Source organism: Jaculus jaculus, chromosome 13 (genome assembly GCF_020740685.1).
Source record: "Jaculus jaculus isolate mJacJac1 chromosome 13, mJacJac1.mat.Y.cur, whole genome shotgun sequence".
Lineage (NCBI taxonomy): Eukaryota > Metazoa > Chordata > Mammalia > Rodentia > Dipodidae > Jaculus > Jaculus jaculus.
Window position 1 is genome coordinate 2,510,082 of NC_059114.1, and position 25,157 is coordinate 2,535,238.

At 49.3% G+C, this 25,157-nt stretch overlaps 1 protein-coding gene and 1 long non-coding RNA gene across 3 annotated transcripts in view; one reads left to right on the forward strand and one right to left on the reverse strand.

Moving 5' to 3' along the window:
* LOC123454112 lies at positions 1-7,801 on the forward strand. The gene is made up of 2 exons (XR_006633162.1): positions 1-438; positions 7,376-7,801. It is a non-coding gene; the product is annotated as an uncharacterized LOC123454112 (long non-coding RNA).
* LOC101606345 (zinc finger protein with KRAB and SCAN domains 3) overlaps positions 7,117-25,157 on the reverse strand; it is a 22,454-nt gene continuing 4,413 nt past the window's right edge. Inside the window, exons 1-6 of one of the 2 annotated variants that reach the window (XM_012951750.2) lie at positions 21,202-21,275; positions 12,608-13,077; positions 11,127-11,274; positions 10,847-10,893; positions 10,476-10,599; positions 7,117-8,393 (exon numbers count right to left, since the gene is read on the reverse strand). In XM_012951750.2, the coding sequence (XP_012807204.1) occupies positions 7,483-8,393; positions 10,476-10,599; positions 10,847-10,893; positions 11,127-11,274; positions 12,608-13,018 (1,641 nt within the window). In that variant the 5' untranslated portion in view covers positions 13,019-13,077; positions 21,202-21,275 and the 3' untranslated portion in view covers positions 7,117-7,482. Of the gene's footprint in view, positions 8,394-10,475; positions 10,600-10,846; positions 10,894-11,126; positions 11,275-12,607; positions 13,078-21,201; positions 21,276-25,157 lie in introns of those variants that run through there. The other variant, XM_045132190.1, reaches the window with a different exon arrangement.

Consider the following 25,157-nt stretch of genomic DNA (forward strand, 5'->3'; position numbering starts at 1 on the left):
GGAAGAGGCAGAGTAAGAATACACTGTTTTCTCATGAAAGCTAAGCGAGAACGCCCGTGACATCTGGACACAGGTACAGCCACGTAGACCAAGCTAGCCACTGCCTTTCTGGTTTGAAATACCCTCTCCCCGCTTCCAGAGCGGCTGCATTCCTGAAGGCTGTAAGATCCCCATAAGCATAGCTGCGCACCTACAATGAGCCTGCGGAGTGCGCTGTTGACCAGCCCCGCGGTAAGACTTCGCGGGGACGACCGGAGCAGGCCAGTGGAGTGGTGCGCTCCCCTAATGACTGGCTACAGTGGGGAGACAGCGGGTACCCGGCGGACGGTGACATCGTACAAGGCGCAAGGATGAGCGGACTCCAGGCACTGCGGCAGCTTAACGCAAGACCACCTCTGCCGCGCGCATTCCTCCGTGGGCCCGCGCCGCACTGAGCAGGTGCCACGGGGTGTGCCGGGTGTGGGTGTGCGGGGTGTGGGTGTGCGGGGTGTGGGGTGCGGGGTGTGGGTGTGCAGAGTGTGGGTGTGCGGGGCGTGTGTGTGCGGGGTGTGGGTGTGCAGAGTGTGGGTGTGCGGGGTGTGGGGTGCGGGGGTGTGGGTGTGCAGAGTGTGGGTGTGCGGGGTGTGGGTGTGCAGAGTGTGGGTGTGCGGGGTGTGGGGTGCGGGGTATGGGTGTGCGGGGCGTGGATGTGCCGGGCGTGGGTGTGCCGGGTGTGGGTGTGCGGGATGTGGGTGTGCGGGGCGTGTGTGTGCGGGGTGTGGGTGTTTGGGGTGTGGGTATTTGGGGTGTGGGTGTGCCGGGTGTGGGTGTGCGGGGCGTGGGTGTGCAGGTTGTGGGTGTGCCGGGTGTGGGTGTGCGGGGCGTGGGTGTTCAGGTTGTGGGTGTGCCGGGTGTGGGTGTGCGGGGCGTGGGTGTGCAGGTTGTGGGTGTGCAGGGTGTGGGGGTGCGGGGTATGGGTGTGCGGGGTGTGCGGGGCGTGGATGTGCCGGGCGTGGATGTGCCGGGCGTGGGTGTGCCGGGTGTGGGTGTTTGGGGTGTGGGTGTTCAGGTTGTGGGTGTGCGGGGCGTGGGTGTGCAGGTTGTGGGTGTGCCGGGTGTGGGTGTGCGGGGCGTGGGTGTTCAGGTTGTGGGTGTGCCGGGTGGGTTCCCCCTCCCGGGCTTCCCAGGCCCGTGCACGCCCACCGCCGCCTCCCCACCCCGCTGCACTTCTAGGTGGACGCCGATGCTGGAAGTGCTGCAGGCAGGCTCCACGCGGGTCCCGGTCAGCTGAGGCGGGAAGCGCGGGCGGCGCGGGCCTGGGGCCGCCCCGTGCCCCGCCCCGGGAGGACCGACCACCGAGACGTGGTCCTCCCCGCGACTAGACGGGCGGGCGAGAGTCGCGGGCCGGCGCGTTAACGCTGTGACGCGCTTCCGGTGTGTGCTGGTGTGTGTAAAGCCAATCCCAAGAGGATAATGACTGCATGTGTACAATATTCCCGCAATGAGAAAGTCATAGAAGACACCTTTGCAGTTAAGGCGTTTGCTTGCAAAGCCAAAGGACCCAGGTTCGATTCCCCAGGACCCACCTTAGCCACATGCACAAGGGCGCACACGCGTCTGGAGCTGGCTTGCAGTGGCTGGAGGCCCTGGTGCGCCCATTCTCTCTTTCTCTGTCAAATAAATAAATAAATAAATATATTTTAAAGAAGACAACGGGGTTGTCAGGAGTCAGGGCAAAGATGACGGGGCCTGTGTGTGTTAATACTGCCCTCGACCTGGGAGGATCTAGAGTCACGTAGGAGAAAAATCCCCGGGGTTTTCAGATTGGGTTAATCGATGTGGAAAGACCCACCCTGTCTGCAGGATGCAGTATTCATCTAGAACTGTGAACCAAAATAACCCATCCTCCATTAAAAAAAAAAAAAACATATTTATTTGAGAGAAAATGAGGATGAATGCATCAGGGCCTCTTCCCAATGCAAACATGAACTCCAGAGGCATGCACCACTTTGTGCGCCTGGCTTTACATGGGTCCTGGCGAATTGAACCTGCGCTGTCAGGCTTTGTAAGTAAGGGCATTTAAACACTGAGCCATCTCACCAACCTTCAGCCTTCTTTAAATTGCTTTTGTCAGGTACTTTGTCACAGAGAAATAACTAATCAAGTAGTAGTCTTCAAGTTTTTACTAAGTTAGAAACTTGGTAAAGAGTAATGGGATTTTTCTGAATTATATCTTACAACTGCTTTTGTGAGTCTGTAGCTATCTCAAAATAGATTTTCATTGAAAGCTCGAGCACATGAGAAATTAGGTTTAATTCACAATTCTGCCTGTAAGTCGTTTTATTGGAGTCAACGCCAACACTCCCACCGCAACAGAAAACAAATTTGGGTCTGATCTAAGGAAACATAGGTCAGTTGATTAGCAACCTTAAACCTGCCTGTCACCTTGACTCTTGTCATGTAACATATCTGTAGGTTTTGGTGACTATAATATGGACAACATTGAGATGTTATTATCCTGCCTAGCACAGGTAGTATACTACATAGAGTGTCCATCACCCTATTGATGTATATTGAGATAGTTTTCATTTGTTTTTATGGTGATTACTCTGCCAAGTAGATACATCATAGCTTATTCAATGAGACCCCTGGTCATGGGCATTCATTTGTTTCTAATATTAGCTTGTCTTTCATGAATAATTGTGTATGGATGTCATTTCATGTGTTGGTCAAAGTACTTACATATACACAATACCATCCTATTAGGTACCCCCCTCCCTTCTTTGCTCTTCCCTTTATATCTCTTTTTCTAGCTAACTGGCCTTTGCTACTGAGTTTTCTTCCTCTCACACAGAAGAGTAATTACATTCTTTCAGTCTGGCTCTAGCTCTCCATAGTTTTCTAATAATGAATCTTAAGTAGAAGCTGAGAATAGTTGGGATGGGGCTTTCTCTCCAGGACACCCCCAGCCCTCCTTTAAATCGTATTTTGCCTGCTGTGTGTTCATTGTGTTTACCCAAGCACCACTGGACGGCGTAGCTGGGAAATCAAGTCGGATTCCTGTGGTCAGGAAACCCAGACCTCAGGAAGAAGCCCCCCGCTGCTCCCTGGAGAAGAAACAAATCTCTCAAATAACTTAGCACGTACCCCATTTAACCCACTCTGTTTTCAGTCTTTATTTTATAGATGGCAAAGAAAACAGAGGAGAACCAAGATCCATCAGTAAGACAAGAAGGTAGCCAACTGCCCACCATGAGACGTACCACGTCTACCATATCTTCCAGTGCCAAGGGGAAACTGCAGAGGAAGCAGCCTCATGAATACTGCTCTCACTGCTAGCCTAACAACCAGCTCCAGGGTGATGGTGACAGGCATGGTGATCTATCAAAACTTATCAAAGCAGAAATCTAGAGGCTACAGAGAGCACAACACTACATCAGACTGCCAACAGGCCTGCCACGGCTCAGGGAACATTGTGGAAGAGGGGGCAAAAGATTGTAAGAGCCACAGAGTGGGTAGGAAAATCCTGAGGCACAGTCCCCACCCACCCACCCAGCTACCCCACAGGGACTGCCTGAGGCCTTCATGACCCCACAGTGAATACCATAACCCTACTGAGGAGGGGCCCCAGGGTAACAGGAGCAGGGGTGAGGGCATAAAAGAGTATAAACTGTTATAATACATACAAAATTAAAAACACATTTCCAGGCGGGTATGGTGGCACACACCTTTAATCCCAGCACTCAGGAGGCAGAGGTAGGAGGATCGCCAGGAGTTCGAGGCCATCCTGAGACTATATAGTGAATTCCAGGACAGCCTGAGCTAGAGTGAAACCCTACCTCGAAAAACCAAAAAAAATTTCAAGAAAGCATACAGAAACTTGCAGAAACATCATACTTATTCATTTTTGATGTAGGGTTTCACTCTAGCCCAGGCTGACCTGGAACTCACTCTGTATTCCCAGGCTGCCCTTGAACTCACAGCGATCCTCCTACCTCTGCCTCCAAAGTGTTGGGATTAAAGGTGTGCACTACCATGCCTGGCTGTATTTTACTTTTTGATATTTGTTCAAGTTACTTATATTTTCAAGCACAGACAAAGAGGGAGGGAGAGAACGGGTGCATTAGGGCCTCCTGCCAATGCACATGAACTCCAGATGCACGCACCACTTTGTGCATCTGGCTGTACATGGGCCCTTGAGAATCAAACCTGGGCCAGCATGCTTTTTAAGCAAGCACCTTTAACCTCTGAGCCATCTCCCAGCCCCTGAAAGATTTTAAAAATGATACAATATATGCTCTTGCAGAGCCTGATGTGGTGGCACGTGTCTCTTCAGGAGGCTGAGATGGAAGGATCACCATGAATTTGAGGCTAGCCTGGGATTACAAAGTGAGTTCCATTTCAGCCTGGGTTAGAGTGAGACCCTACCTTAAAACAACCAAAAAATAATCAGTCATGGTGGCTCACACCTTTAATCCCAGCACTTGGGGAGGCAGAGGTAGGAGGACTGACGTGAGTTTGAGGCCACCCTGAGACTACATAGTGAATTTCAGGTTAGCCTGGGCTAGAGTGAAACCCTACCTCAAAAAACCAATAAAATAAAATAAAGAAATAAGTAAATGTGGTTGGAGGGATGGCTTATTGGTTAAGGTGCTTGCCTGCAAAGCATAAGGACCCAGGTTTGACTTTCCAGAACCCACATAAGCCAGATGCACAAGGTGGCGCATGGGTCTGGAGTTCAATTACAGTGGGTAGAGAGGTCCTGGTGCAACAATTCTCTCATAATTTTTTAAAAAATCCTTAATAAATAAATACTCCTGCAGTGCAGACATAAACTTTCTCACTTAAGTTCACAAGAATGAAATTCTCACTGTCATAAGGAGCCATTGAGATGGCGGTCTACAAAATACATTCAAGGAGACATTAATACACTCTAACATCGTGGTTCTCATCTTGTGTCATTAAAGGACATTTTTTCCACACAGGCACTTTGGGAGTCAATGTATACAACTCAGAGTGCTGCAATCTGGGGGTTCTGAAGCCCCACAGTCCACCTCAGACATGCGGTGTGAGCACCGACCTGGATGGTGTGGGCTTGCATGGGGAGATCTGGCCCAGGCTGACCTGGAACTCTACGTAGTCTCAGGGGGGCCTCAAACTCATGGTGATCCTCCTACCTCTGCCTCCCAAGTGTTGGGATTAAAGGTGTGTGCCACCACACCCAGCTTAAAATGTTCTTGAAATGCTCCTTATAAACCCATCTGTCTACCCATGTGTGAACAGAGCCCCGCTGGGGAAGGCAGGTGCTGTTGCTCCAGCAGGCTCTGGGGGGGACAAGGCTGCACTGGACACACACCCCATGAGGACACTGCTTGGTCACATGCTCTCCTCATGGACCTTCCCATGGCTGGGGAAATCACAGGCCCTAGCAGGGAAGCCCCACTACTGTTTGTCTGGCTAAGTGGGTGGCTGTGCCCATCAAATTTGCCTTCTAACTACTGATGGTCATGTTTGGTCAGAGAGGCTTCTTGCTTGCAAATGGCGGTGACTTCTAGGGAGACTCAAACCTTAAGTGCTAAACGGCCACAACTGAGTGCTCAGAACTAAATAAGACACCTCTGTCACATTACCCAAGGCTCTGGGAACACTGCTTAGAGGTGATGGAAAGAATGGAAGAGACAAAGGATGGGGAAAGAGTGTATTCAGATGCATTTTTTTCCTTTATTTATTTGACAGCGATAGAGACAGAGACAGAGAAAGAATGGGTGCACCAGGGCCTCCAGCCACTGTAAAGGACTCCAGATGTATGTGCCACCTTGTGCATCTGGCTTACATGGGTACTGGGGAATTGAGCCTTGAACCAGGACCCTTAGGCTTCACAGGCAAGCACTTAACCACTAAGCCATCTCTCCAGCTCCAGATGCTGTCTTTTGTACACACAGTGGCCGTTGCATTCACAACTTCACATGGCCATCATTACCTGCCCAATTCTGGGCCCAGAACGTAGCTCCAGGAAAAGGAGTAGGGGGAGAGAAAAGATAATAGAAGAGGGACTAGATGGAGAGAATGTGAGGGAAAGGGGAAAGGGGAGGACAAACTCAATAAAAATAACATTAAGATACTATATAAAATAAACCTTATACCCTATCTGAAGTTTTTAAAAAAATCTTTATTTATTTGAGAGAGAGAAAGGTGTATATATAGAGAATGGGTGTGCCAGGGCCTCCAGCCACTGCAAACAAACTCCAGACGTATGTACCCCCTTGTGCATCTGGCTAATGTGAGTCCTGGAGAATTGAACCTGGGTCCTTAGGCTTCGCAGGCAAATGCCTTAATTGCTGGGCCATTTCCCCAGCCTTGGAGTTTATTATTATTATTATTATCATTATTATTTGAGAACAACAGAGAGAGAGAGAGAGCGAGAATGGACACACCAGGGCCTTCAGCCACTGCAAACTCCAGATACATGTGCCACCTTGTGCATCTGGCTTACATGGGTCCTGGAGAATCAAGCCCTGAACCATGGTCCTTAGGCTTCACAAGCAAGTACTTAACCGCTTGGCCATCTCTCCAGCCCTGGAGTTTTAACTTTGGCCTCTCGTGAACATGTCCCGCTGTCCTTGCACGAGGCTGTGGGCGTGACAGCAGGGAGGCGCCAGTGAGCTGCCGCGGCTTTGAAGGACTCTTGGTTAGGCCCAAGGAGACTACGAGGCAAGAACCAAGAGGCTAAGCCTTAGAAAATCCACCACTTTTATTCTCTCTTAAACTGTTTTCACACTACACAAATAGGAAAGTAGGAAAGTTTTCTTCCTTAAGAGTAGCAAAATTAACAGAAGAAAGAAAAAAAAAAAAAAAGGAAAGAATGGAACTGCATGGGGAGAGCATATTCACAATGTTTCATGATACAGGGGCTGTTTAAGGCACTCTCACTAGAATTCCTTTCAGGGAAAGAATCAACAGATTTGATCATAAGCAAGCCATCTTCACCTTGGCTTTGCCAAGAAGTTGTTCTTGGCATGGAAAACAAAACAGCTGTTGACTCAGAATCTAGAACCTCACTTTTTGAGACACACGAATGGCCTCGGGGACAAGGCCAACACTGCTGGATTTGCAGGGCTATGTAGGAAATCGCATTGGTACATTAATAAGTGTTTATTAGCACCTGTGTACAAGGCACAAAGGAGGGCATGAGATTGGTTCGGGAGTCTGGTCGCCTGTGGCGGGCGGGTCCACGATCATCAGGAACAGCGGTCAGAGTGGTGGCCCAGATCACCCTCGGTGGACGGCTGGCCGACAGAGGGCAACAGCCAGCCTGGAAGACCGTGGGATTCCAATGGGGAAGGACCCTGCACTCTTGACCTCCTATGAAATGTGTGTGTTTTTTCTTTTGTTCTAGTCATCTTCTAGAATGTAGAAGATAATGCGTCTCGGCCAGATCCTCATCATGCGATGATGTGCCCCAGCCAACAGCTCCTGCAGTCTCTCAGGACCCGAGGGGTGGCTTCAGCTCGAGGACAAGTTCACGCCCACTTTGGAATGTACGGCAGGGGTGGCTGTGATGGAACTTTTCTTCCCCATGTGTCTTCTTTGATGCTGAATGAGGTATGAAGGCCGAGTGAAGCCTTTCCCACACACTTGGCACTCGTAGGGCTTCTCGCCAGTGTGGACTTTCTGATGTTCAATAAGGCTTGTAATCCTGGAGAAACTTCTCTCACAATGATTGCATTGGTAAGACACGGGGGTTTCAATATTCTCCCACTGGCTCTCCACCCGACTCTGACTTTCCCAGTAAGGTTCTGGAACATAAAAGTCTTTGTCTCCAGTATGGGTCCTCTGGTGTCGCAGGAGGTGGGAGCTGCGCCGAAAGGCTTTGGTGCACATGTTGCACTGGTAGGGTTTCTCCCCCGTGTGGATCCTGTGATGCTCAAGGAGGCTGCAGCTCTGCGTGAAGGTCTTTCCACAGTCTTCACACTCATAGGGCTTCTCCCCAGTGTGGGTCCTCTGGTGTTTGATAAGGTCCGAGCTGTGACTAAAGGCCTTGCCACATTCTTCACACTCATATGGCTTCTCACCAGTGTGAACCCTCTGATGAATGATAAGGGCGGAGCTCCCAATGAAGGCCTTGCCACACTCCTCACATTCATAGGGTTTCAATCCAGTGTGGATTCGCTTGTGCTTACTCAGGCCTGAGCTCTGGGCAAAACTCTTGCCACATTCTCGGCAATAGAAGCGCCGATTCCCTGTGGTGGTTTTCTGCGTGTTCTGTGACTTGCTTTCCTGCTCGCCGCCAGCTTCTGCACATCCGGGATTCTGGGAGGGGGCTTCAGCCGGGTGCCACAGGGTCTGCCCAGGCTCTTGTCCTGGCTGGTCCTCAGCTGGAGGCAAGTCCCTGGTCTCAGTCTGCATGTCCTGACCTGAAACACAAGCGCAACAAATGTGCATTATGCACTGCATGAAAAGACAGAGCAGAAAGAGACCAGCAGAAATGGGGCTGGGCGCGGTGGTGCACACCTTGACTCCCAGCACTTGGGAGGCAGAGGTAGGAGGACTGCCATGAGTTCGAGGCCACCCTGAGACTACATAGTGAATTCCAGGTCAGCCTTGGTTACAATGAGACACTACCTCAAAAAACTCAAAAGGGGCTGGAGAGATAGCTCAGTAGTTAATGGTACTTCAAAACCCTGCCAGCTTGGGTTTGACTCCCCAGCAACCACACAAAGCCAGATGCACAAAATGGCACACATGTTCTGGAGTTTGTTTGCAGCCCTAACATGTGCATATATTCTCTCTCTCTCCCCATCCTCATAAATAAGTCAATGGGAGGACAGAGCAGCGAGATCAAGAATCACAAAGACCTAGAAGCCAAGGGTGGGCACGGGCAGGGAGCGGAGTGAAGGGAGGCCGCACAGGGGCAGTGGTGGGGGGGAGGCCAGGCGACTTCCCAGCCCCCGGGCAGTAAGGCATCACCACAGCCCGTGCTGAGATGACGACACATGAAGTCACCAAGAAAGGTGAAACGACTGCGGCAATATCCAAAGTGGAGACTCAGAAGATGGTCAGCGATCAAAGACAAAGGCAGCCATCTTGGGTAGAGCCCTGGCAGAGCCAGCATCCCTAGGCAGAATGGGCAGCAGGCCTGAGAGAGAGTGGAGCCTCACCACTCCCCACTGAGCAGTGTGATATTCGCCATCCCTCTTGGGCTGCAGTCAGGGTTCAAGGTCACTTCTAACTCTCACCAGGACTCCATGACCTAGTTTCTGTAAAAAGGCCCCTCGTAGGTTGAAGAGATGGCTTACGAGTTAAGGTGCTTGCCTGTGAAACCTAAGGATCCAGGTTCGATTCCCCAGGACCCACATAAGCCAGATGCACAAGGTGATACATGGATCTGGAGTTCATCTGCAGTGGCTAGAGGTCCTGGCATACCCATTTTCTTTCTTTATCCCTATCTGCCTCTCTCTCTTTCTTAAATAAATAAATAAAAGTCCCTCAGATGGCTCAGCGGTTAAGACGCTTGCCTGCAAAGCCTAATAACTCATGTTTGAATCTCCAGGTCCCACGTAGCCAGACACAGAAGACACAAGCACACTATGTTGCACATACTCCTCAAGGGGGCGCATGTGTCTGGAGTTCATTTGCAGGGGATGAAGACCCTGGCACACCCATTCCCCAACCCCCCTCTCTCAAAATAAATAAATTTAAAACATTAGAAATAGGAAGAGAAGAAACTGACTTCTTTTATGAGCTGGAACTTACTAGGGCTATCATCTGCTTTATTCCACTTACCCTAACAGGATACTCACAGGGTAGAGAACCAAGGTCACAAGCACAAGGGCTTAAAAAGTCTGAATTAATAGTACTTAACAGCCTCAGAGGGCAGGGAGATTCCACTACATAAAGGATACAAGAACAGTTGGATGTGGTGGTGCACGCCTTTAATCCCAGCACTTGGAAGGCAGAGGCAGGACTGCTGTGAGTTCAAGACCAACCTGAGACTAGATAGTGAATTCCAGGTCCACCTGGGCTAGAGTGAGACCATGCCTCAAAAATAAATAAATAAATAAATAAATAAATAAATAAATAAATAAATAAATAAGATAAAAGAGGGGTTGGAGAGCTGCCTTAGTAAAGAACTAGCCTACAAAGCCTAAGGATCCAGGTTCAATTCCCCAGGACCCATATAAGCCATATGCACAAGGTGGCACATGTCTGGAGTTCATTAGCAGTGGCTAGAGGCCCTGCTGTGCCCATAAATAAAAAATTAAAATTAAAATAAAAAGCTATAGCTGGCATGGTGGTACATGACTTTAATCCCAGCACTCGGGAGGCAGAGATAGGGGATTGCAGTGAATTCAAGGGCAGCCTGAGACTACATAGTGAATTCCAGGTCAGCCTGAGCTAGAATGAGACCCTACCTCGATAAACAAAAACAAATAAACAAAAAATTAAAGTAAATAGATACAAAAAAACCAGGGGGAAATTAGTACCAGTAGTCTCACCCAGGGAGATGAGGCTGCCAGAGTTTTCCTGTGTTTCGTCTCGGTAGAGAAGCATCTCAGAAGAGTCCTGCTCTGTCCATCTGGGGGAAAGTGCCAGGGCCACATCTTCCATCTTTAGCGATTCCTGAGGCAATAGAAGGAGTTGACTGAAGAGACAGAGCAGGGAAGATCTGGGATACACAATTCCCCCAGACTTAAAACTGGAGAAGCCTCAGGTATGCACCTATGTGAAGGTAACAAGTTGGGATGGGCAAAAAATTCACATCCCACTTAGGAATGGGGTGGAGGATGGAGGAGAGTGCAGAGACAGAGGGACGGCTGGGAGGAGCATCCCCGGAAGCACTGGGGAGGGAGAGTGGCTGTCAGCCTACCTGAGACTCTGTCACTGGGTCTTCTCTGCAGGGGTCGTCCTGGCCAACTGAGACAGACAAGTTCTGAGTCAGACCCACCCCTTGCTTTGCAGGATCCAAGTTTAAAACCCAGATTAATATCTGACCCCGACTGACTCCCATCCCCGGATATACAAAAGCCCTGCAAGAGCTGGGATGTGGCTCAGTGTGGAGCACTGAGCTAGCATGTCCCAGGAGGCCTTAGGTTCATGATGGGCACCCCAGGAAAAGCAAAACTTGCAGCCTAAACGGTAACACTCACCTCTGACACGTGCAGGCGAGCCTCCCAGTGATTCGTGCTCGAGCAGAGGCCTCGCTGGCTCCAGCTGGCTGCTTTGAGAGCTTTGATCTGGTGTCAGCACATCTCCCTTGGGGCAGAGGAGTTCCTGCTCTTCCTCATCACCCGGGACCTGGAAGTCATTCATTAACTGACTAGAGCACTGTCTATGAGAACAGTTTCCAAGACATCACGGATCTGAACTCATTCAGCACCAAAACTACTCTATGAGGGAGAAACCATTATCACCCTCTTTTTAGTAGTGGGGAGACTGAGGCACAGCTTTCCTAGGGTCACTTTGCTAATGTGTAAAAATACTAAGCCGGGAGTTCACATAAAATGACTCCATGGCCTTTCCTGTATTTCTTTTCTTTTCCCCTGAGGTAGGGTTTCACTCTAGCCCAGGCTGACCTGGAATTCCGTATATAGTCTCAGAGTGGCCTCAAACTCACAGTGATCCTCCTACCTCTGCCTCCCAAGTGCTACAATTAAAGGCGTATGCCGCCATGCCTGGCTTTATTGTGTGTGTATTTCTGAAACCATTTTAGAAAATAGAAAGAAAATCTACAAAATATTAACTTCTTGTCTGAAAAATGAGGATAAAGAATTTCTAGGTTACATTGGTTGGAACCAGTAAATAAGATGACAGTATAGGAAACCACTTAACACAGTCTGTGTTTTCAAATGCAGATTCCTTGGTATTTACAGTTAAGAGTTTTCAAGGGCTTGAAGGGATGGCTTAGCGGTTAATGCATTTGCCTGCAAAGCCAAAGGATCCCAGTTCAATTCCCCAGGACCCACGTAAGCCAGATGCACAAAGCTGGGCATGTGTCTGGAGTTCACTTGCAGTGGCTGGAGGCCCTGGCGCGCCCATTCTTTCTCTGTCTCTTTCCCTCTCTTACTCTCTGAAATAAATAATAAAACTCTAAAAAATCGTTTTGAATCCTCTCTCCCGCGCTGCTCTTCACTTCCCACCCTCTAGACAGTGAAGCTCAGAAAAGAGCTGGTTTTCACTGACTCCAAGCGCAGTGCAAAAGCTCCAAGTCCAGGCACTGTACATCCTGGCCACTGGTTACAAGGCGCTGGCCACACGTGCTCTGGCACAAGGACCCTGGCCACGGTGGAGGAAACAGTCTCTTAAACAGGCCAGAAGACAGGGGTCAGAACCGACCCATTTTCTACTGCAGGCTCAAAACCGGCGACCCACTACCTGGAACAGGGAAAACTGCCTGGTCTTCCGTTTTCTGGGTTCTAAGAACACCGCAGAACGACAGCTGCAAACCCATGTGGCAGGACCGTCAGCGACAGGAACTGCACACGTGACGAGACATCTCTCCAGCCCGAGAAGCCCACCTCCACCTCGTCACGGATGTGACAACGCGTCCCACCCGAGCCTCGCTTCCTCCGCTGTCCGTCCGTCCGTCCGTCCGTCCGCGGGGCGACCCCGGAGGCGGCCCGGCCCCTACCTGCGCTGGCCCGTCCAGCTGCGTCTCCAGATACTCCAGCAGCATCACCACCTCGTCGCCGCTGTCGGGGTGCTGCTCGCGCACCCAGCTCTGCAGGTCCCCGGGCAGGATGCTCAGGAACTGCTCGAGCACCAGCAGCTCCAGGATCTGCTCCTTGCTGTGCACGTCGGGCCGCAGCCACTGGCGGCAGAGCTCGCGGAGGCGGCTCAGCGCCTGCCGGGGCCCCGCGGCCTCGGGGTAGCGGAAGGCGCGGAAGCGCTGGCGGGAGCGGTCGGGGCCCGGGCTGCCCAGCCACCGGGCCGCCTCGTCCTCGGCCAGCGGGGACGCCTCGTCCTCCTCCACCTTGATCACCAGGAGCTCCATCTGGTCCTCGGTGGAGCGGCCCGAGCTTCCCCTGGACACTCTGGCCATCCTGAGCCGAGCAGTTCTCTGGCGTCACTGTCGTTGCGACCTGTTTGCGCAATAACGTCCTGAAGGTGGAAATCACTATGAGCCACTCCAGTTGCAGATGCCCCTCCCATCGTGCCCAGCACCCTGGGGCACTGCCAGGGGGCCACCTCAGAGATTCTCCCCTATGTTCAAATGCTTTTTGCAGCAAATTTGGTACCACCCTGTGGCCAATCTTGTCAACTCAGGAGATTTAGACCCATCTCACAGAAACTGCGGGAATGTCTGCTAGAACAGTTCTAGAGGTCGGACTGAAGTGAGAGGCCCCATCCTGAAGGTGGCGGCACCATGGCATGGTCTGGAGCCCCGGGCTGACTACCATGGGTCTTCCTCTGCATTCTGACATAATGAACGATATGCAAACTGCGAGCCAAAATAAGTTCTACCTTCCTTTAGGTGCTGTTGTCAGGCATTTTTCCAGTGAAAAAGCAGTACAGAAAACAGGTATTAATAAGTGGAAAGTCAGTGCTGTGTTAAACGACTGTGTGGTTCACGGAAGAATTTGGAGCTGTGGGTGTAGGAATAACCGGTATGCTGGAAGCAGTTTACTGGACCACTCTGGGGGCAAGCTCGAAATACCAAAGTGCCAAGAGGAGTAAGAACAGGGGCCGGGCTCACAGGGTTTGAGGGGACAAAGGACTCTACTGCGAACTGGACTAGATGCCATTGCGTTACAATGAATCTGGTTGCAATTTGCCCATATCTGAATACTTCACCAAGGCTAAATTCTAAATACACTGACTTATTTGGCTGAGGCTTTTTCAAGACATGATAGTGACCAGGCTCTGGAATGGCTAACTGCTCGTTGCCATTATTCAAACCTACTGTGTGAGAGCACAGAAAACTGTGAACCACGGTGTGGCAAGGGCAGGTGTGCAAATGAAATGCCCTGGACATGGTGGGGGCAAAGCTTCTTTCTCACCAGGGACAACAGGGATGGTTCTCAGGGTAAGACTCTACCATCAGCCTCAGGGTGACTTGTGAGGATGTAAATTCAATGACAAGAGAGCATAAACTGAGGAGAATGCCAGCCGAGGACGTGCTTCCTGGTGGGGCTGAGGAGCACAGGCTGCTACAAGGGTGAAGCCAGGCGGCAGCGGGCCTGGCGGTGCAGCTGACACAGCACTGGTTCCGCAGGCACGGAAGACGGAACATGGCGGTCACGCAGGCTGGCACCAGAGGGCCTCTGCAGCCTGGCCATGTGTGGCAGGTCAAATTTCCTGCAAGTGGATACTGAGGAGCTGTTACACCAAGCTGGGGATGGGAGGCCTGTGTGAAGATGCAGAATGCGGAGATGCGACGACTGCACTCATCGGCCGAGGAAAGCCGCAGGCAGAGGCGCTGGCCCAGAGGTCAGCGCAGGCGAGGCAGGAGAGCTGGACTGACAGCGCGGCCAGGGCGGAGGAGCCCGCCCGCTCCATCTGAAGCACCGGATGCTAGACACGAGCTGCAAATTTTGGGGTTTGCCCTGCTGGGTCCAGTTGCTTTGGCCCAATCTTTCCTTGCCATGCCCATCCTCCCTCTGGAACGGGAATGTACTCTGTGCTGTTGTATACTGGAAGTGACTTGTATTTTTACTTTCTAGGAGCTCACAGTTTAAGCGATTGCCCGAGTCCCAGAGAGACTCTGCATTTGTACCTCTGAGCACTGTGGAGACTGGTGCAGACCACAGGAACTTTTAGACCAACTCCATCCTGCACTGAGATGAGCATGAGGGGGTGGGGTGGGGTAAAACATGGCTTAAAGTGATGTTGCTTGGCTGTCAAGTTGACCATGGGTGGACTTGAGAAGGTGAGTCTCATTTGACAGAATTTAGAATCATCTGGGTGTGTCTGAGGGCCTCCCCAGAGGTTTAGCTGAGGTAGGAAGACCCAGCTGATAGCAGGCAGCAGCATTCTGCGGGCTGAATAAAGAGGACGAAGCGAGGAGGGCACCCTCGGTCTGCTCTGCAGACAGGGCACCAGCTGCCTTACTTCCGTGCCGTGCTGGAGTGAGTGCACCTTCAAACCATGCGCGAAAACCACCTTCCTTCCTAAGTTTCTTTCTTTCTTTTTCTTTTTTGGTTTTTCAAGGTAGGGTCTCACTAGCTTAGGCTGACCTGGAATTCATTATGTGGTCTCAGGGTTGCCTCAAAATCATGGCGATCCTCCTACCTCTGTCTCTTGAGCACTGGGATTAAAGGCGTGTGCCTGGCCTAAGTTCTTTTTGTCAGGTATTTTGTTACTGCAACAATAAAAATAACTAAAGCACACTCCAAACCTGAACCCTACAAGCTCCGTGTCTTGGGAAAGGACTTGAAAGATACGGTGAGACCTGGCATCCCACTGTCGCAACTCTCTTGTGAGACCCTTTCAGTGACTGGCTGAGATGCTATTACACAAAGGTCTGTTGCTGAGCCAATTCTATGACAACCCTACAGATATGTGGCCATAAACCCAGGGCTGAGAATGAGGAGACACTGCCTCAGGATGACCTCATGGACCAAAAGAAGCTTAATTCTGCCAACAGCCCCAGTGAACTTTTACGTAGATCCTAGGCCAGAGCTAGCTTTCATCAGTACCCAAGACCCTCAGGAGCTTGGCTGGTGCTGCCTAGCTTCTGACCCACAGAACCTAAATCACAAACTGGCTCCACTTAGGCTGTGTCTGGTATATTATTAGGTGACAATAAGAAGTGAATACTAACAACCAGTCTCTCTCTGGTTAAGGCACTGCATTTGGGGAAAGAGAAAGAAAGGATGGCAGGCTATCAAAAATGCCACTGAGCCAGGCGTGGTGGCGCGCACCTTTAATCCCAGCACTTGGGAGGCAGAGGTAGGAGGATCGCTGTGAGTTCAAGGCCACCCTGAGACAACATAGTGAATTCCAGGTTAGCGTGCACTAGAGTGAAACCCTACCTCAAAAGACCCCCCCAAAAAAAAAATCCACTGAACTTCCTATTAGTGAGATGTGCCATACTCTCTGATGCGAGGCTCAGCCAACCAAATGGCCAAAACTGACACTTAAATTCAGCTAAAAGTGGAGCTTGCTGAGGCCAACTCCTGGATGCCTACAGTCAGCCACTCTTTTCTCCCAAGAAAGCCACATCTCTGCAGGGACAACACTGAAACCCTGGAGCTCAAGGGGTGTCCCCTCCTCTCCACAGCTTTTCTCGCCCCTCAAGCACACTGCTACTCCTGCAACACTCCCCTCTTCCTTGCAGGATAAACGAAAGCTTTGAGAAAGAGCACACTGCAAATTCTCCCTAGCTTAATATTTAAAAAACAGGCCCCAAGCCTTTAACTGTGTACCTTTAATCCCGGAACAGGAGGATTGCTGTGAGTTCAAGACCATCCGGAGACTACACAGTGAATTCCAGGTCAACCAGGGCTAGAGAGAGATCCAACCTGGGGGTGGGGAACAATAACACAGCCAACGAGCAGGCTCAGGCAGTGAGCTGACCAGGGCTGTGCTGGCCTGCTTCCCCACGCCGGGTCGTTTCCGAGGAAATGGAATTGTATTGTAGGGCAGGCCCCTGCTGCACTGGGAATTCTGCTCAGAAGAATTCAACAAGCACACCCTTAATCCCAGCACTTGGGAGGCAGAGGTAGGAGGATCAATGTGAGTTCCAGGCCAGCCCTGGCTAGAGCAAGACACTACAAAGACACTACCTCAAACCTCCCCACCAAAAAAAAAAGAAGAAGAAGAAGAAAAAGAATTCAACAGTACCTCAAAAGGTCTGCACGCGTTTAGGAGGCTGAAGTAGGAGGATCACCATGAGTTTACTCAGAGGCCAGCCTGGAGCCACAGTGAGACCCTGCCTCAAAAGAGAACCCAACCCCACCCCCAAATTCAACAGTACCTCAAAAATTCTCCAGAGAAACTACAGGAAGTCTCTGACTACTGTCCAAGGGATCAATGATTCATCAATGATGGTTAAGATAAGAGGAAACTAGTAAAGGGTTAAGAAGTAATTTGCGAGAGTGAGAGCCTACCTCAAAAGAAAAAAAGAAGTAATTTGCCTGCAATGAACTGTAATTGAGTATCTAGAATATGGAGAAGCCATTCAGCTACAAGGTAACCAGTGCAAGAACATGGTAAGCAGGATCAGCTGAGGATCATGGGTTCTAAGTGCTTGTGGCTCTCTGAAGCTTAAGAGAGGATTTCCTTGCAATGAGTACAATTCCTCTACTGTCCTTTGTCACAAGTTTAAACACATCATAAGTGGGTGATGTAACCATCTGGGGTCTGTTTTTAACTTGTTCTAGTCCTTCATGCAACTGGGTGTGTTGGTGCTAATGTTTGGAAGGCTGAGGAAGGCAGATTATGAGTTCAAGGCCATTGTGGGCCATGTAATGCGATCCTATCTTAAAAACAAACCCACCAGTAACAGCACTAGTGCCCCCGTTTTCCATTAAAACTTTGTTAGCTAGGCACGTGATGTGACACACAAGAGCACTTGTGAGGCAGAGGAAGGAGAACTGCAAGTTTGAAGGCAGCCTGACTGGTGCACACAGCAAGCTCCCAGACAGCCAAAGCTCTATTGTAAGAGGGTCTCAGAGGATAACAAAAATAAACCCTCTACCCTGCTAGGTGGTTTCTTGCAAACTGCTATCCTTAGCTAATTCTCCAGGACCTACTGTACAGTACACACAAAAATAAATTGGATAATCTGTAAACTGAAAGGTTTAAAGGGAATAAAAAGGCATTTAGGCGAATAATTTCCGTGAAGCCAGGTCTCTCAGTGCCAGCACTAGTAATTAGCTGGGGTGAGACTGGTTCTACAATATGGGAAGCAGGGGCTTTGACTACTCGGATGCTTAGCAGCACCTCAGGCCTGGGCCACTGTGTGTCACTAGCACCAACCATCCAAGTCCTGACAATCCAAACACTCTGGATGTTGCTAAATTTTACCTTGGAGACTTAAAACCTCAACTGTGGGGTGAAAATGTGCACTTCAAAGTCAGAAAGCCCACTGACACGAAAATGCCCTCAATTTATGGGGAGCTTAGAGGCCAGAGGAAGCTGACACCCAGCAAGTAGGTCAAGGACAAAGGCTGCCTGCAGGAGACAGGCAGGCCTCGGAGGGACGGCAGCTTCCTATGGGGCTGGACCCTAGACGGGAGATGGACAAGTAGATGAACTGGGGAATGCCATCCTGGCAGACCCCCCTCTGCAGGGACATGGGGGTCCCACACAGACAGACCCCCCTCTGAAGGGACATGGGGGTCCCACACAGAATAAAGGGAAGTATGCCTCCCTCTCATTCCCATGGGATCTCACAAGTTAAGTAGTAAGTGGCCGTTAAGAGGGACACGCCTTTAATCCCAGCACTCCTGAGGCAGAGGTAGGAGAATCACCATGAGTTTGAGGCCACCCCGAGACTACATAGTGAATCCAGGTCAGCCTGGGCTAGAGTGAAACCCTACCTCCAAAAAAATAAAAAACAAAAAAAAAAAAGAGAGGCTGTCCATTCTGCCTCACAGGAAGGTGGTACCTACAAAATCTGGACTTGGAGCTCTTGGCAATCCTCCTGCTTCAGCGTCCTGAGTGCTGGGATTATGGGCATCACCATGGCCGGCTCCATCAACTACTACAATGGAAAAATACCTCATCCCAATCAGCTGACACATGAGATCTGGGGCACCACCACCTGAGCCAATCTTGCTCAAATAGGTACACTTAGGCTTAATCAAGATCCAGATCCTAGCTAGTACCTGTGCACAGGTAAAAATTAAAGGCTACCCCACAGTTGTGGGGCAACCAAAGTCAACTGGATCCCTCTCCAGAACTGGACCTCAGGTCTCAGTAATGAAGGACTTCCTATGTGAATACAAGACATTAAAGACACCAAGCAAAACAGAAGGACCATAACACAGTAACACGACCCATGTGACGATGTCAAAGACCAAGCAAAGGGGGCTTGTGACAATAAAGACAGCAGGCAGCAACCTGATGAAAAAGGAAGCCATATTCAGATCCAAAAGAGGTTACCTGTGAGCCAATTAGGAAAACTTAAACATAATAATGTTAAGGAATTACTGTAAATTTTGCTGACTGACAGTATGGTTAAGACAAATGTCCCCATAACATATCAGCACTGAACTGATAAAAAGATGTCTTGGCCTCTGATTTGCTGGGAGGAAAAAAGAAACAGAGAAGGAAGAAAGAGAGGGAGCATGGGAGAGAGGGAGGGAGGAGGTAAAGAAAGGTAAAAAAAAAAAAAGGGGAAGGAAGAAAAAGAACAAATGAAACCGACCCAAAGATGACAGCTGTTGAAGCTGAGCAGTAGACCTACCTATAGTTTTTCTGTACACTTACGTAACACAATTTTTTATTTTACTGATTTATTTGCAAGGACAGTGGGAAAATGGGCACACCAGGGCCTCCTGCCACTGCAAACAGACTCCAGATGCATGGTCCACTTTGTACACTTGGCTTCAGGTAGGTACTGGGGAATTGAACAGGGGCAAGGAGGCTTTGTAAGCACGTTTAACCACTGAGCCATCTCCAAGCCCCATAACACAATCCTAAACATTAAGGAAAATCTTGTCTTCCCTCCTTCCTGACTAGTAAAGTCCAAATCATTTAGGAGGGGTGAAGAGAGGTGAGAGTGGGTCTACAGCCCAGACCCAGAGTTCAGTCTCAGGCCCAAGGAGCATGAAGGTGTCCATGGGGGTTGGAGGACAGGGGCCACGCAGGAAAAGAAACGTTACCACATCCTGAACATCCATTCCTGACCGCATTCAGGGTCCACCAGCTGTCCTACCTGGAGTCTCAGTACAATGGTGCAGAGTACAAAGGGGTACGATTAGACTGTTTACAAACAGGAAGCATTCGCCAAATAAGCAAAAAGACCAAAGATGACAAAAACAAGATTTCTCATGCTCAAAAAAAACCAAAAAAAAAAAAAAAACCCAAACAAAACAAAACAAAACAAAACAGAACTTAAAAAGGTACAGATACAGAAAAGAAAGCCACAGCCAGCCGTGTAATGTTGGAGTGGCACGGAAGGGCTATTGCGAGCTATATCCTCGCCTGAGCGAGGACTCTTGCAGAGGAGCCGAAAACGGGTGGGTCCCCAGCGCAAAACAAGCTCACACCGAGGGCCGGCATCCTTCTTCACTGCTAGGAACCTGGGTCTCCAGCCCAAAACAATGCATCCCAAGATCTAAAAGCTTTGGGAGCCAAGAATCACAACAGCTCTACAGAAACCAGTCAAATCTGCTTTGGGGCAGACCCTTATCAGAATCTCTTATTATTCCTAACATATAGAACCGTCCATTACGAGAACTAGCGAAAGGCACGAAATTTCAAAACACTCTTAACATCAAGTAACCAAGGTTACTGACTAAGTGCTGTCATAATTAGAAACAACAGCAGGGCTGGAGAGAGATGGCTCAACGGTTTAAGGGCGCTTGATTGCCAAGCACGCCGGCCTATTCCCCGGTACACACGGAAAGCCAGAGGCACAAAGTGGCGCACGTGTCAGGAGGCCCAGATGCGCCCATTCTCTCTCGAAATTAATCTTTTATTTTTAAATAAAAAAAAATACCAACAGTACCCATCACAACAGCAAATCTCTAAATTGTGCTCGCTCTGTGCCTGGTACTATTTTTAGCACCTTCCACGCATTAACTCATCTAATCCTCAGTTTACGTTAGGGGAATCTCGTTATCCTCCTTTTACGAAGCAGCAGAGGCACAGGGAGGTTACGGGGCCGGCCAAAAGTCACACCGTCAGCGACCGAGGCCAGACTCCGCCAGGCCGCCCGGCTCCAAAGCGCCTGCTCCTGCCCAGGACCCCAGAAGACTTTAAAAGACTGACCTTGGAACTGACCTTGTTCCCCAGAAGAGCAAACCGGTGACGGCTTTCATTTATTATATATATATATGTGTACATACTATGTGCATATATATACATATATAAAATTCGTACGGCTCACCTACGTGACCCAAGACTCCCACCGCCAGGCGCCCGAGACCCACCAGACACCGGAAGCCGACCCAGCCGAGGTGCCCGCGGGCCCTGCGGGGATCCGGGCCTGCACCGGGGCGCACGACCTCCCCGGGGCGGAGGACCGGGCCGCTGCCCACCCACGCACCCGCCACCGCCGTCCGCCCGGCCCGGGCACCGTGGGATCCGGACCCCGGGGACACCAGAACCCACCCGGGAGAGCGGCGCCGCTGCAGCACCCCGCGGTCACAGAAGTGCCCGAAACTCGGCAGCCGGGGGCGGGGCGGGCGCAGCGCACTTCCGGCCGCTCTAGCCGCCGCCCCGACTTTCTATGGTCCGCCGCCCCCACCCCCGCCGCTCGGGCCACGTGACGCCCCGACTGCGCAAGGTGCACCTAGAGCCGAGAGCACCGAGAGAAGAAAGGGCATTTTCCCGTGTGGTCGCAAAGAAAATTCTGGGGAAATATGCCTGAGAAATTCACGTGAATGCTGAGAAAAATGGGTGGAAGGGGATGCAAGAGCGAACGAGGAATGCTTTTTAAATTTTAGAACCGATCGCATTATCCAGATCAAGCATCAATTTATGAACATATACATGCTTAACGACCATGTTGAATATTTAACTTAGTGAACCCAAGGCAATCCGGCCCTCATATTATGAAGATTAGTATTTAGCAAAGTTGTTCAATTAAAAAAAAAAGCGGAGCTGGTTAAGGTGCTTGGCTGCAAACCCAAAGGACTTAGGTTCGAGTCCCCAGGACCCATGAAAGCCAGCTGCATAAGGTGGCTCATGCGTCTGGACTTTCTTTGCAGAGGCTGCAGGCCCTGGCGCACCCGTTCTCTCTCTTTCAAATAAATAAATAAAAATTGTTGGGCTAGAGGGATTGCTCAGTGGTTAAAGCCGTTGCTTGCAAAGCCTGGCACTCTGGGCTGGATTCTCCAGTACCCAGATGCACAGCGTGGTGAATGCATTGGAGTTTGCAGTGGCAAGAGGCCCCAGTGTGACCATTTCTCTCTCCCTCCTCTCTCCTTTCTCTCCCACCTCCACTCCCTCCTTGCAAATAAACAAATACAAAAAAATGTTGGGCTGGAGAGATGGCTTGGTATTAAGGTGCTTGCTGGCTAAGCAAAAGGACCCAGATTCAATTACCCAGGAGCCACCTAAGCAGTAGGTGGCATATGCATCTGGAGTTTGTTTACAGTGGCTAAAGGCCCTGGTATGCCCATTCTCTCTCTAATAAAATAGGGCTGGAGAGATGACTTAGCTGTTAAGTACTTGCCTGTGAAGCCTAAGGACCTCGGTTCTGGCACAATTTCCCAGGATCCACGTAAGCCAGATGCACAAGGGGGCACATGCATCTGGAGTTCATTTGCAGTGGCTGGAGGCCTTGGCATGCTCATTCTCTCCCTCTCCCTCCCTCTCACCCCCCCCCCCCGCCTCTTTCTCTGCCTGTCACTCTCAAATAAATAAAAATAAATAAAATAAAATATTTTTTAAAAGTTTTTCACACTTTACATTTCCCATCACCAGCAGCACAAGAAAGCAAGCATGAATTTAAAAAGATAATAGTTACAGAACAAAGAAACAAAAGGGCATGTGGCCAAGCCTTTAATGTGGTGGATGCCTTTAATCCCAGCACACGGAAGGCAGAAGTAGGAGGGTTGTGGTGAATTCAAGGCCAGCCTTAGTCTCCATAGTGAATTCTAGGTCAGCCTGGTATAGAGCAAGACCATACCTTGAGAAAAAAAAACTACCACAGGGCAGGAGGGATGGCTTGGTGGTTAAGGTGTTTACCTGTAAAGGACCCAGGCTGGATTCCCCAGGAACCACATAAACCAGATGCACAAGGTGGTACATGTGTCTGGAGCTTGCAGTGGCTGGAGGCCCTGGCATGCCCATTCTCTCTCAACCTCTCTCTGACTCTCTCAAATAAATAAATAAATACATAAAATTTTAAATATATATATACATATAAAAAAACATTGTGGTGGGTCTCACTTGGAAGGCTGAGAAGGAGGATTGCTGCAAGTTCCAGGCCATTTTTGTCTACATAGTAAGTTCTGTACCAGCTAGGCTACAGTGAGAATTTGTCTCAAAACTAAAACAGCCAGGCACACCTTTAATCCCAGCACTAGGGAGGCAGAGGTAAGAGGATGATCGCTATGAGTTCAAGGCCACCCTGAGACTACAGAGTGAATTCCAGGTCAGCCTGAGCTAGAGTGAGACCCTACCTCGAAAAACAAAAACAAAACACACAACAAATAACAACAAAAACCTAAAACAACAAAAAAGTTATACACATAGTATGTATGTATGAGAATTCAACATGATGGCATGTCATTCTTTCCTAAATTAATACATACACTCAATGCAGAACAATAAAAATTACAATAGTGTGTGGTCTGTAGAACTTGTCTGGTTTATTTCAAATTTATATGGAATGCTTAAATTTGCATGGAATAAGAATCATGAAGATCCAAGGAATTTTTTTAAATTGGTGTTTATTTGCATGCATGCATGTGTGTGTGCACATGTATTGGTGATCCAGGGTCTCTTGCCAGCCAAGCTCTCTCTTGCCACTGAAAACAATCAGTGGATGCTTGTGCCATTTTTCTACCTCTGGCTTTATGTGGGTGACTGGAAAATTGAACCTGGGTGAGCAGGTTTTGCAAGTAAGCACCTTTAACTGCTGAGCCATCTCTCCAGCCTGGCAAGATTTTTTTTTTTTAAATAAACGGAAGCAATACAAAATCTTTCCCTTCCTGATATAAGTATTAATTTAAAATGGATAATATTTTATACTGTGTAATATTGGCACTACTAAAGATAAGCAAATCTGCAAGACAACTGAAGACTGAGAAACAAACAGCAGAAACAAACACTGCAGCCAGGGGGAGTAAATGAGGAGCTGCTTGTCAGAGAAATGTCATGTCTAGGTATCGAAATGAAAAAATGAAACAGCTGGATTTCTACTTTATGCATAACATAAAGATCAATTTCACAAGAAAGTAAAAATATCTTACATTGTAAACTTTTAAAAAAAAGATTTATTTTTATTTATTTATTAGAGACAGAGAGAAAGGGAGAGAGAGACACAGAGAGTGAGAGTTGGTGCACCAGGGCCTCAAGCCACTGCAAACGAACTCCATGTTCCACCTTGTACGTCTGGCTGACGTGGGACATGTACAATTGAGCCTGGGTCCTTAGGCTTCGTAGGCACATGCCTTAACCGCTAAGCCATCTCTCTAGCCCCATTTTGAACTTAAAAAAAATTTTTTTTGTTTTGTTTTCAAGATGGGGGTCTTACTCTAGCCCAGGCTGTCCTGGAACTCCCTCTGTAGTTCCAGGCTGGCCTCAAACTGATGGTGATTCTCCTATCTACCTCTGCCTCCCAAGTACTGGATTAAAGGCATTCCCAACCCCACCCAGCTTTTTTTTTTTTTTTTTTTTTTTTTTTTTGAGGTAGGGTTTCACTCTAGTTCAGGCTGACCTGGAATTCACTATGTAGTTTCAGGGTGGCCCCAAACTCATGGCAATCCTCCTACCTCTGTCTCTCAGGCATAATGCCTGCAGCGATTAAAGGCATGTGCTACCATGCTTGTCCTTATCTTTTTATTATTATTATTTATTTATCTACAAGCAGAGAGAGACGGAAGGGTGCAGGGAGAGGAGGAGAATGAGAGAATGAAAGGGCCTCGTACCACTGCAAACAAAGTCCAGTCTCATGTGCCTCTTTGTGCATCTGACTATATGTGGGTATTGGGGTTTTGAGCCCAGGCTGTCAGGCTTTCTAGAAAGCACCTTTAACCTCTGATCTCTCTCTCTCCAGCCCCAAATCTCACAGTTTTAACGAAGATATTAGGGTCATTTATTTATGAATTCAAGGCAGGATTTCCTTTAAACTGCACAAAAATACAAACTGCCAAAAATGAATCTGACCTCATAAAAGATTAAAACTATCTATGTGTATATACAAATGTTAGAAATCTGTGGGAAATAATTACAAAGACTGAGATAAGATATTTGTGATGCACATAGTCAGGTAAAGGTCAGTGCAGGAATAATTGGGAGCAGTGAATAATGAATGTCTGCAAATGAATTAAAAAGACAAAACAAAACATGCTGGGTGTGGTGGCCCTTGCCTTTAATCCCAGCAATCAGGAGGCAGA